Source organism: Syngnathus floridae, chromosome 9, assembly GCF_059516105.1.
Source record: "Syngnathus floridae isolate MCC-2025c chromosome 9, RoL_Sflo_1.0, whole genome shotgun sequence".
NCBI classification, from domain to species: Eukaryota; Metazoa; Chordata; class Actinopteri; order Syngnathiformes; family Syngnathidae; genus Syngnathus; species Syngnathus floridae.
In genome coordinates, this window is record NC_142421.1 from 5062578 (window position 1) to 5075586 (window position 13009).

The following is a 13009-nucleotide window of genomic DNA, read 5'->3' on the forward strand; positions in this document are numbered from 1 at the left end:
GAATTAAACTTGAATGAGATTTCCATACGCAAGGCATGGTGCTTTAATATCGTCGTTTGACCGAATCTAAAAGATTGGCAGATATTAGATTTGTATTTAACTTTGGAAATGAGACATTGTAGATTCATAGTTAATGCCAAAGATAGTTTTGCTGCCAACCATTCATGTCATCATTTCTGAACGTTTGGTTTAGCATTTTTAGTCTTTGGGTCTCTTCAGGAAGCTCAATAAATTAGAATAATAATCTAACAAAGAATTATTTGAATCAAAAATCGTTTTGGAAAAAGTTGTGAGCTCTTCAAACCGAATGGTTGGTTCCACTTTGAAATATATCAAGATATGTATCGAATCCTCGTTTATTGGAGAGTTCATTCAAATGTATTTAAAATGGCGTCCTACCTTCTCTAACTGAGTCGGACTGTTGAATCAAAGCAAGTCAAACTGAATCCATCCTCAGTATCAAATGCTCTTTTTGCTGTCAATGCGATCGAACAGAGGGCGGATATGGCCGTGTCGGCCATCACCATCACCCCGGAGCGCGAGCGCGTGGTGGACTTCAGCAAGCGCTACTTGGACTACTCGGTGGGCATCTTGATGCGCAAGTCGGAAGAAAAAATCAACATCTTCTCCCTGCTGGCGCCGTTCGACCTGGCCGTGTGGGCCTGCATCGCCGCCGCCATCCCGGTGGTGGGCGTCATGATCTTTCTGCTCAGACGCATCCAGGCCATCCGTTGCCAGAACAGCGCGGGCGGCCACCCGCCGCCGCCGCCGTCGCCCTCCACCTCGCTGCAGAGCGCCATCTGGATCGTCTACGGAGCTTTTGTCCAACAAGGTGAGTCAGCCGGCGTTTGGTCGCATTTGTACATGACGTTGCGTTAATTACAGACTGAGATGACTAAACCTGGCAATACTGACCAAATAGAATCAATTCATTCATCGCTAAGAAAGCAATAAAGTCTGGCCCGCCATTGTTTGATACAAATAAAGTGGCAATTCGGTTGCCATGACAATAATTATTACAATCCTTATTACAAGTCACTTCTGCAGGTGTTGCGGCTTCTCCGCTAACGTTACTCTCGCTAATGTAATGCAAATGCTGACCATCCACCGTTAATGAATTAAAAGCTGGCGCGCCCAAGTAAAATTATCACATATTGAGGCTTTAATTACGAAAAAAATAATAGTTTTAAAATCATTGTAAAGTCCACCAATGTTTTGGTCATCTCGAATTGACCGCACATTTTCCTGGCTGGTCCACATGCCGTATATTTGAGACCACTCCAGCATTGCCAAGCACGGTTCGCCTTATTTGAGGTCAGCGCATCATCAACATGATTTCGAAGCAAAATGTTGACATATTAGACGGAAGGAAGTTTGAAACACTTTGTGATTAAACAGAGCAGAAAAGGTGAGGAATGAACAAATCAATTAAAATAGCGTACATGCATTGAAGAGCTGGCCGCCACTGAGCCATCCGTCATCGAAACAAATGCACAGCCTTGCATTTTTGCAAAGGTGTCTTCTTCAAGGACGCCGGTGCCGGCTCATCTTTACAGCTGCTCGGCATCCAGCTCAGACGTCCTGTTTGGACAACTAAGCAGCATCCATCATCCAGCCCCAAAACAGCATGAATTTAGGATGCGCTTTTTGTTTCACTTTGACTCCCAGTGCTGCCAGTTTTGGTCTTTGTCAAGCAGACGCTTTGTTTTCCGGGAAGACGCCGGTCTCTTTGATATGGAGCCGAACGCTGATGCATAATGGCTTTGTTGGAGAGCGTGAACTCGGCCGTCATGTCCAAATGATATGGCAACATTTGCTGCACACACCAGACTAGGGGAAACTTTCTCTTGTCTTTTCGATTGAGACAAGGGATTTTTATTTATTTGTTTAGTCGATTATTTATTTTTTATTATAGATGTGGTAATGCAGCCGAAAACCTCTGAACTGGACAGATGTGGGGAAAAAAAATCGCCGACTCACACATATTAGAAGATTAACCGTATCACTTAGTGTACATTTGCACAACAGATACTCTCCACGCTTTGCTTTTTGTCAGCAGCGTTTTGTTTTGTTTGTGCCGCACCAACGCTTGATCGAATGCGCCGTTGATTTCTCGCTTGACGCACGCACGGGCAGGCACTCCCAACTACTTGTCTCTAAACAATAAAAAGTCCATTCTAAAATCATATTTCCCCTTTTGGAGGGCGGCTGGAAATCATGGCGAGCAGCAATTTCAAAGAGGCAAATCGTTGTTTGCGCCTGATGACAAAGTTTTATAAGAAGTTTATTTGGGAGAAGAAGACGGAGCGCCGCACTAGATCCACTTGACTTTCACGACGCACATTTCACATTCGATGACCTTTAAAGATCACTCAAAGGCGCGCATAATAAAAATGACGGATGGCGGCGCGGCGCGGCACGGCGCAGCGTCTGACGAGGCGTTCACTTCCGTCCCGAGGCCGCAGCTGCGTCAACGGTGACACACTCCAGCCAAAGACGCTCTCATCACATCATTTTGCACTGGCGCCGGCTTCCTCCTGACATTTCTACAGCTACTTTTTTTTCCTTTCAAATACTGAAATTCATCCTGACATTTCTCTCGTACACTTCATAAGCCCTTTTTGATTTCATAGTGAGAGCGCTGGAGAGGCAGAAATGAAATGTGCAAAACAAACGTGATGAAGCGGTCAAAAAGCTTAAAAAAAAAACATGGGAGGAAGAAAGTTGGATGAATAAAAACGACTATTAATGAAGACTCGACATTTTGGGGCAAATTTTGCCATGCGTGTTCGAATCCAGCCGTGCCTTGAGACGAAATTAGAATTCGTTCCATGAACATGCTTGGAAAGACCAGCAACAAAAAATAAATATTTAAAAAAATAATAATAATTAACAAAAATTGGGTATTTTGTTGATTTCTATTATTATTTAGTAGTTATATTTTGGGGGAGTGAGGGAGTACAAATATTTTTTTCTAATTTTTTAATGTGTGTAATGTGTAAAAAAAGGAAAGGAGAAAAAAAAATGGTCTGAATTTAAGAGCTTGGCCCCAATAACGACGCTGCGCATGTGTGTCGGCGCAGGCAGCGATTCCATCTTGGGCACGGTGGCCCTGCGCATCGTGATGGGCAGTTGGTGGCTCTTCACCCTCATCGTGTGCTCATCCTACACGGCCAACCTGGCCGCCTACCTCACCGTCTCCCGCATGGACAACGCCATAAGGTAAGACTGATACCATTAGCGACTCTTTTCTACCTGCGCAGTTTGATGAGTAGCAATCTACCGTATCTATTGAACAGCAAAGAAGGTAAGCTGAGATATTAAAAAAACATCACCTCATACTACTAAATGAACAAGTATGAAAAAAAAATAGCTCAAAGGCATTTGTGTGTTTTAATTGTGAGCGCATGCAGAGAATGATAACAATGAAAACAAAATGTTCTCCCTGCAATCCTCAGAAGTAAGTGCTTCATAAATCATGTAGCCGGTGTGGGATTATTTGCGGAGAACACACAGTAATCTTTGTAAACATAAAACAATCCCGGGACGGTATTACATGTTATTTGTTTGGGAGAGGACTCAAGGGCGCCTGAAGAGCTGCGAGAAGTGGACGGCTGACAGGGAGGGTGGGATGAAATAAAAAGAAAACAAAATCAATGTGACAGCCTCAACGCAGAAGATTCTGGATCAAACGAGGGCAGCGGTCGTATTGCAAAGGACAAAGCAAGTTAGGTGGCGAACGCCCTTCGAGTCAATGTTGGCAGATTCGATCATTGCCGCAAATTGACATAAAGGTGACGCTTAAGCGCAAGTCTGCTCAAAACAGTCAGGAAGCCGACTTTGGATGAAAACTTTTTTCCACCAAGTAAGACTAATGAACTCAGCGCCTCTCTCTGTTCTCCTTCGTAAACACACCTCGGCGATCGATAAGCTCCCAAATATTCTTTTCTCTGCTGGAGAAATGATGCCCATCGCTCACTCGTCCTACTTTTAAAGTCTGAACGAGGACAAAAACATAAAAAGGTATCATATTCTATCAGGCGGGCTTAACAAGGTGCAGTTTGCGACCCCCGTGGAGTTCAATTTATGATTCCTTTATGATTCGACAAGTAGTCAATTTCTTATCTCCCTCAAGCGACTGTCCTACTGCCAAAAAAGCACACGGGACGCAAGTCAGTGCCAAAAAGTGCACAAAATATTCCCCTCAGGAGGCGTATTTGTCCATAAACGGTCCAATTTAGCAAGTCGAAAGGCGTCATCAGACTTAGAGAGGAGAGATTCACCATTCAAAAGAGTTCCAAGGTGAAATTTCTTTGTCAAAATGCAAATGAAGGATTGTAGCACACTTAACACACCTTGTAGTTGTTTTGTTGAAATTAGAACCTTTTGAGGGGAGCGGTTCGGTCTCGGGCGTTGGCTACCAGTTCATCACAGGTGATAATGCAAATTAGCCCTTGACATCACATCTAGAAATCCTATTGATTGGGCTCTAATTAGCATATTTGACAATTATTGGATTATCTGTGTTTTACTCTGCCAAATATTGGAATCGACGTCGGCCTAAAAAAAATCTTGTCGATTGGGCTCTAATTAGCATATTTCTTCTTTTCATAGGAGGTCTCATGTAACATCTTTTGACTAGAGACACAAGAACAAAACTTAATTATCTAATAGACTATCATTTTTCATCTCAAGTAGGTTGTTTTTTTTTTTTTTGCTGGAGATTTAATGACTACAGGCTGTTTTCAGAAGAAAAACTATTTCCATCCATCTGTCTTGCTCTCACCTCCCTATTCTTGTTCCGTTTACCTTACCTTACGGTTCCAATTACTTACCAAGTTGATTAATTTCAAATGCAAGTGTTTGCTACGGCTCAGCGTGCTACAGTTAAAAGAAAATGCAATCCAAAAAAAATAAATAAAAAATCATCTCATGGGTTATTTTTTTTTTTCCACTGCGGCAAAAGCTGGGAATGCTACCTGCCGAAAGAGGCCGCAGATGATAAACTAGCAAATCACTTATTTGCGCCTCAAGTTGCTTCCGAGCCACGCTCTAGAGGCTTCTAATTAAACGGCTGAATTAGCCCCACGTCATCATCCCGAGATAAGCTTTTCGATTTCCTCTTTCTGTTGTTGTTGTTGTTGTTGGTTTTTACGAGACTAGTGTGCTTGTAAAAGCAGCGTGGCGCTCCTCTAATGTCTTGCTTATGGTTGCAGAAAAACGGATAAAACACATTTTGTTTACAGTGTCAGCCGCCTGGTTTCCACAACCGTTTAACTGACATTGAATGCAAATTCCAATAATGACATGCATATTAGCGCATTTGGCAGCATTTCAGCAGCGATAATGAAAACAGAAATTAAAAAAAAGACTACCAACAATCGAAAACAATCATTATTATCGGTCACCTATATGAGCCCAAGGGAGTTTCTCCCCCCGAAAAAAAAAATTTGTCTTCTTAGGCGCTCACCACTTCTGCATAATAGCGTCATGAGAGAGTCATTTTCAGATATGCAGTATTGTTCATAAAAAGTACATTAGCGTATGCTCTTATGAACAGTTAATGGCCAATCGGAGAGATTAATGCGCCGATCGTTCAGAATCCAAACCCTTGGATTTCTTCTCATCGTTAGCGCGGGCGCTCGCCGCGGGCACGCTACCAGCGTCAGGCAGGGAAGCTACAGGTGCGGCGCATTTGCTTCGTCGAGAGCATGCTAATGAGATTTTCTCCAATGCACACAAGACCTCGGGAGCGCTCATTTAACATGCTGATTGGGCTTGGAGAAAAGCCCAAATGTTGTCCCGGGGTGCTAATATAACACTTTTTCTACGGCAAAGAAGCTAAAAAAAAAAAAGGGTCATTGCTTTCCAGGTCTTTCCAGGACCTGTCCAAGCAAGCAGACCTGGCGTACGGGACGGTGAGGGACTCGGCCGTGTACGATTATTTCCAAGCCAAAGGCACCAACCCCCTGGAGCAGGACAGCACCTTTGCCGACCTGTGGAAGACCATCAACAAAAACAACGGCTTCCAGCACTCCGTCTCGGGCCCCGGCGAAGGCATCAAGAAGGTAGGACACCCCCAAAACCACTCATCCCAAAAGCTAATGAGATCCAGACTTTGCTTTCCGAAATCCGCAAATTTTAGTCACTGGGGTAGCAAAGAAATATTTTATGATTCCTTTCCTGTCCGTCAGAGTGCAACAGCCACAGGCGTGCATAAGCCCAAGAAGGTGGAATCCATAATTGAACAAATATCTGTGAAGTTCAGACATCTAATGAGGAAGCCTAATTTGGATCAGGACGATACGGGTGGGCCGGTTTTGGACCGCCAGCCGTAAACCAGGAGCTGCTTGGGTATACGAAGATATGGAGATAAAGAACACGTCTCAGACAGAGTTAATGTAACGGTGATTCTTTGCTGAGTCGGATTTTATGCCAAGCCACAAATGTCCTCGAGTTGACTCACTTGTAGTCAGGAGGCAAAAGAAGCGCCTTCCTCTACGTGTGTCTGCGTGGTCCTAATGAGACACGAGGTGCAGAGAGGCTTGTTTTTTTTCGCATTTGTTGACAGCGCTCGGCAACGCGACGACACCTTGGGGGGAAAGAACCGAGACAACAAGAAAGCGCAAATCCAAAAGGATTCCGGCGCCATTCTCATCTCCTTCACGCAAATGATTTTCATCATGGTTGACAAGAAATGTCGTTCTGGCGTGTTGGAGCCGAAGTTCTTTGGCTTTGTTCTTAAAAAGATCAAACTCAACTGTAGGTTTAAAAAAAAGGAAATGTACTCACAAAATGACTTCCTTCGATTGGGGAAAAAAAAACAAGTTGGGGCCAGTGTGACATTATGCACAGCTTGAGCTGTGGCGAGTCATTACACAGAGAAGCTTTCAGGAAATTACATTTGGCATTAGCGTGCACGTAATTGGGACACCGTGTCGAAGATGTGACGCAGGGGGGTTCAGCAAAGTTGAACTACAAAAAGTAAGGGAAAAAAAAACATTGCGGCTCCAATGCAGGCAGTATGGAAGTCATCGGGCTCCTCAGGAATAAAGTTTTTGCCGTAATGAGTGAGCGGGACTTTTTTGCCAGTCTCGAGCCAACAATGCCCAATTGATCTTTGTCAAAAATCAATGTGACTCAAACAAGATTTTATTTTTTTGCAAGCATCCAGATGTCGGCTCACGCAATTATCCTTTGTGTATCAAACCTGTGTCTTTTTGGATTTTTTTTTTATCGGGGGGGGGTCTAAAACAAAAAAAACAACAGTACACAATTAGATCAGGGTTGTTTGTTATAGATCTATTCATAATGATTCCAAGCCCTGTATATTCATCAACTACTGAAATATTTAACGTGGTCTTCCCGAAGGTTAAGCGAGAGTCGTACGCCTTCCTGTGGGACATGGCGGTGGTGGAATACGCCGCTCTGACGGACGACGACTGCACGCTGACGGTGGCTGGCAGCAGCATCAGCACCAGAGGCTACGGCGTGGCTCTGCAGCACGGCAGCCCCTACAGGGACCTCTTCTCTCAGAAGTTGGTACTCCGCCATCACACCTTTAGAAAGCCCGGCTTTTTACAGAACATCATTAGCGCCGTCACGGTCCTTGACTAGGAAGCCCCGTCGGGTCACGTGCAGCAGGGAACAAAAAGGGAAAGAATCTACCAGAGGACACTTGTTGAAAGCAAAAAAGGAGTGATTTGGCGGCGAGGGATTTGGGGAGATGCACGATGCTCGCGCCTGCTTTGAGATTGGACTTGTTGCCTGGCAACCTCATAGCCGTTCATTCAAACCAGTTTGGAATCTTTTATCAATACGTGGAATTTTTGTAAACAACCAAGAAAACTTTAAATTAGGGCTGAACTATTCATGGGATTCAAATTCAGGAGGGAGAGGGGAGTGCATTTTAAAGTCTTCAACGAAACCATTTCTTATGTTTGCTTTTCACCTTAAAGCTCATTTCGTGATTGTTCATCTTGTAAACAAAAGCTAAGAGATATTTTTTGTAAACATCACAGATAATTCAGTCTTAAAGTAGCAAATAAATGCGATATATTACTCATCAATGAACCAAAACGTGTTTTTGAAACAGCAAGGAGAATTTAGTCCTCAATTAAATTAAACTGTTGCTTTTCTACTGGATGGCAATCAATTCTCATTTTCCTCCCATTTTTTTTTTTTTTTTTTTTTTTGGGGCTTACAAAGTGTAGAAACACAGCATCACTTGAATGCATAACTTGTGGACAAATGAATGAAAAACACCTGCGGCATCTCTCGTTGTCATTTTTCATGTGGAAATTATTCCATGTCAAAGGCTTCCATGTTTCTGAGCGTGCTTTTTGGGGGGGGGGGGCTCGCAATACATGCGCAGATTTATGCTGTGATATTTATGTTCCGGTCCTTGCCGAAAGTGTTGAAAAATCTGAGATTCAAGGCTTCGTGTGGGTTGTCCGCATCCGTCTGCTTTTTTACATTTTGCTTTTACACAATCTGCTTTTAAATTCATTATGAGCTCCATTTTTCATTGCAGCTTGGCCGGTGGAAAATGACAAAGTTATTGGAACGTTAGAACTAGATATTACAAATCCTCCATAATGAGGCGCGGAGGGCTATTTTAACACCTCGGAGCCCCTGACCGCTTTTGTACCGCTGCCTTTATGCCCTGCTCAGGATATTGGAGCTCCAGGAAAAAGGCGACCTAGACATCTTGAAGCAGAAGTGGTGGCCAAAGAAGGGCCGCTGCGACCTGCAGAGCCACGCCGACGCCCAGACGGAGGGCCGGGCGCTGCACCTGCACAGTTTCGCCGGGGTCTTCTGCATCCTGGCGGCCGGGCTGCTGCTGGCCCTGCTGGTGGCCGCCCTGGAGACCTGGTGGAACAGCAACCACTGCCGCCGAAAGGAGCCCAAAGAGGTGACCAATGACAACTCGTCCGGCCCGGGTCCTGGTCCGAACCGGGCCGTCGCCGCCGCCGGTCCCCCCGCCCCGCCGAGGCCCCGGTCGAGACCCAGACCCCCGGGCCCCCCGGTCCTGCCCAGAGACGCCACTGCCACACTCTACTTTATGGATCCAGCAAGCACAGACGCCAGCCCCGATTTAGTCGAGCTGCAGTACACGCAGTTATAATAGGTGTGCCCCGACGATAGTCCCGACGTCATGTGATCGGTCTGTGATCATTCCTTCTCATGCCTGGAGATTGCTTGGGGCGCTTTCTCTGCCGCTGTGGTTCGTTCCCGTCGGGAGCCTCGCCGCTGCTCGTGGGAGAGAACCACAGCGGCGATGACAAAACCGCATAGTCACCATGTCATGGTGTACTGTTCATGTCCAAGAAAGTCCCAATTGTACTCCTGGGTTCATCCACACGCACTTCAGTGGTCCAGAAGCTCTCTCGAGCTCATCCATTCAAGTCTTAATGCCGTAGAGCTCGGACTTGTGCTCAACCCCTCTCTGCACGAGGCCTCCAGACTACGAAGGCTTGACATGGATCCCTAAACTAAAGTGTGAGCGCCAGCAGATGACGTAGAATCTCCGCCTTGACCCGCCACCGCCTGTTTGACTTGGTATGCAAGCGTTGCCGCTCCAGGGAACCACTTTCAGTCCGCGTCCTGACCTGACCCGGTCGCACGCAGGAGGTGGCGACGAGGACAGCAAAGCCCTTTCCGCCAGCTCAAACGTCACAATTTGGGCTCCTTGTTTGACAAATACAGACGCCAGGCTCTTGACCCGGGCAGGTCAGGAGCAGCCTGAAAAAGAATTCCTGCGTGGTGATTGGCTGTGCTGGGACAAAAACAAAAAGGGGGCGGGACACGGGGTCGGGCAGGGGTAGTAGATTCTAGTCGCTTCATCTGTCATCTCACTCTGTTGTCTTTGGGGTCGTCATTGCAAGACCAGGGAAGCTGGAGGCGGACTAAGATGGCACAACTGGGGACATGAGAAGGATTTTGTACGCAAACATTTCTGTAGCGACTTAACCAGAACACATTCCTATTTATTAGGAGTGTGCATCTGTCCAAGAAGATGATTCCATACGTATCTCGATACATGGGATGCAATCCACTGTTCATGATTCGATTCACCAGTTTGAAACCCGCCTCCAGCTTTCCGTCACTTTCATTTGTCATTGATGTGGTATGGATGTCTATTTTAAGTGTTTTAAATATTTCCGTCTTTGTTTTACCATAAAGAAAGTGGTTCTGAAACTTTTGGAGTCCAGGGACCACTTCCAAGGACCTTCACTTTGTCCTATCACAAACGAAACTTTTTTGGGACCCTCAAACAACATCTCACGGACCTCCTGGAGTCCCCGAACTCCAGTTTAAGAACCACTTGTCTTGTGTCGGAGGCCGTCTTGTCAGTCAATGTTCCTTCTTTTATGTCTGTGTACATTTTGATGTAAACTTTTCTTTATTTTCTCCAAAGTAAGCAGGTGTGTTATTACATCACACCTCAATTGGACAATTTGTTTTTTCCGTTGGCATGCACCAGACTGCTGTTACCCTGCAGGTCAATGTGGCCAGTGCACGGGCTGTTGACGTTCCTTGAGAACAAACCAACCTGTGTAACATCTCTCTCACCTTTTTTAATGCCCCCCCCACCCTAACCCCAACTTTCCTGCAGGACAAAGAGGTAAACCTGGAGCAGGTCCACCACCGTTTAAACAGCCTCCTGGACGAAGACCTGGCCCACAAGCAGCTGCCGGGCCAGTCCATCGAGATCTCGGCCCTAGACATTGGCAGCATGCAGCCCAGCCAGTCTCTGGAGGTCTTGTCGGCCCGGGAGTACCCCGCCCACCGGGGGCCGCCGCCGCTCTCGGTCAGCACCTTCCTCCGCGAGGGCCACGGTGCCGGCAGGACACTGGGCGCGGCGGGCGGCCGGACCCTGCCCCTGCCCCTCAGCAGCGCCACCATGCCGTCCATCCGCTGCAAACACCGGGCTCCCAACGGGGGGCTCTTCCGCCAGAGCCCCGTCAAGACGCCCATGCCTATGTCCTACCAGCCCGTGCCGGGAGGAGCCATCCCGGAGGGGGAGGCCAGCCACGGGACCTCCATCTGAGCGCTCCGGCTCACTCGCATAAACAGTGCCAATGTCGTGGAGAGATATAAATAGAACCTGAAAATCAAAAGAGAAAAAAAAAAAAAAGTTTTTATCGACCAGTGGTGAGGCGACACGAGGAAAGACCGAGGAGACTCTACTGTACATATTTGTAACTATAGAGAGGGCAGAGCGACATTACAAAGTGTATTTTGAATATTCCCCAGAGTTGAGTTTAAAAAAAAAAAAAAAAAAGCGGAAACGTATTTGGAAACGATGACTGTTTGAATGGCTTTGTAAATTTTTGTTCTCCACAAATAAAGGTGACAATTTTTTTGTGGTTGTTTTCTAAGTGCCAAGTTCCACTTCCGTTTTCTTTCAGATAACTGAATGTATTGTGAGAAATCATGATCAACAGAGACATTTCACACTGGGAAAAAAAAAAAGACATTTCAATGACTGATTTGTTTCTTACGAAAACAATAAAATGGTATAGTACAACCAAAAAAGCGACGTGTGAAACTTTGCAAGTTGTGCTGCCATGTGCTGTTTTTGTGTGTCTGTTGACTTGCGGCGGCGGGTGTGTCACAAAAACAATTTCTACGCATCATATTGTCTTTAAAAAGAAAAAAAATATGTTGCCGGGTGAGAACTAAATTGAATGAACTGGAAAAAATCAACAACAAATCATTTATTAAATAAAATTAATTAGTATTGGATGAAAAAGAAACACAACATACCCATGGGAGAATTCAAACCAGCTATTCTCATTTACAAGTTTACAACTTTAACCACTCAGCCGAAGTTACAGGGTTAAGGTTTTGGGGTCAGGGTTAAGAGGTTATCATCCAGTACCATGAAACATGTTCAACTCCGTGGTGAAACCAAAAGTCTCCATGCACTTTTTGCACAGACGCCGTAATGATGTAACCCCGCCATACATGACTCGCATGAACAATCCGTATAATTGGCCCGTGTGGCCAATCTGCTGTTAAATAACTTCGATTCTACCCGCAGGGACGAACGAAGCTGGCCAGATGGACGCGCCGTTTTTATGATTATCTCATTTCTGGCTTGTTGCATCTTTGTTAGCATGCTAAGTAAAATTGTCATATTATTGCTATCCAAGCCATATGATTACTCCCAACTTTACAAACGATTGCTTTGGTGCCAAGGAAATCATTCCAAGTGAGTCTGAATTTGAGCTTTTTAGGGATGTTTCCAGAAGCAACGGTGACCTAACAAATACAAAGCTGGAACCAAAGCTTTCATGCGAGAGAATAATTTAGTCGAGCTTGCCGTGCTATGCTGACAGGACAAAAAAAAAAGAATATTTGGAGGTGGAACAAAAGCTAGCGAGCACCTCTGGGACTCAAAGTCTCAGTGGATAGGAAAGTACAGTGCCACTTGAAGAGCGGATTAATTTTTCATGAGGCCGGGGGGGGGGCTTCTGCTGCAGGTTGCTGTTATTTCAGTTAAGACGAAGAAGTGGCCCGCTAATAAATGATGCAGTTATTTAACCTTATTGCCTCAAACGATTAAATAATGTCGCGATTCCCTCCTAACACGCTCTGGTCCGCTTCCCACAGACCGACTTGATCGTCAGCGAAATCATGCAGCTGAAATTAACTTTGATATTAATTATGGATCAGTGAGGGAAGGCTGTTGCAACCTCGACCTTCGACCCCAAGTCTAATCCGTCAGGTGAGCAAATGATTCCTGGAACTGACAGGAAATCGCCTTTCAAAGCTCTACTAATTTTTTTTTTTTCTTTTCAAAGTCAACAGGGATGGCCTCCAGCTCGTCTGCAGCCGCAATAGAAAATGGTCGGCCGGACGGACGGACGAAGCAATCGCCTCATTAGGATTCCGGTAGCAAATGCCCGCAGGTTGCCCTGCACTGGAGGGTGCTTGGAGCGCTTGCCCCCTCCCCTGCCATCGCTAACCTCATCTTGGCTCATAAAGGGATTCATTAGGA

The 13009-nt window shown here is 45.7% G+C and overlaps 1 protein-coding gene across 5 annotated transcripts in view; it reads left to right on the forward strand.

The window, feature by feature from the left end:
- Positions 1-11306, forward strand: part of LOC148393061 (glutamate receptor ionotropic, delta-1-like) — a 145113-nt gene extending 133807 nt beyond the window's left edge. For 4 of the 5 annotated variants that reach the window (XM_088384541.1, XM_088384542.1, XM_088384539.1 and 1 more), the window contains 6 exons: positions 496-832; positions 3084-3222; positions 5873-6068; positions 7372-7538; positions 8674-8914; positions 10619-11306. In XM_088384541.1, coding sequence (XP_088240667.1) covers positions 496-832; positions 3084-3222; positions 5873-6068; positions 7372-7538; positions 8674-8914; positions 10619-11053 — 1515 coding nt within the window. In that variant the 3' untranslated portion in view covers positions 11054-11306. Of the gene's footprint in view, positions 1-495; positions 833-3083; positions 3223-5872; positions 6069-7371; positions 7539-8673; positions 9131-10618 lie in introns of all 5 variants that reach the window. The other variant, XM_088384540.1, reaches the window with a different exon arrangement.
- Positions 11307-13009: the final 1703 nt, after the last annotated feature.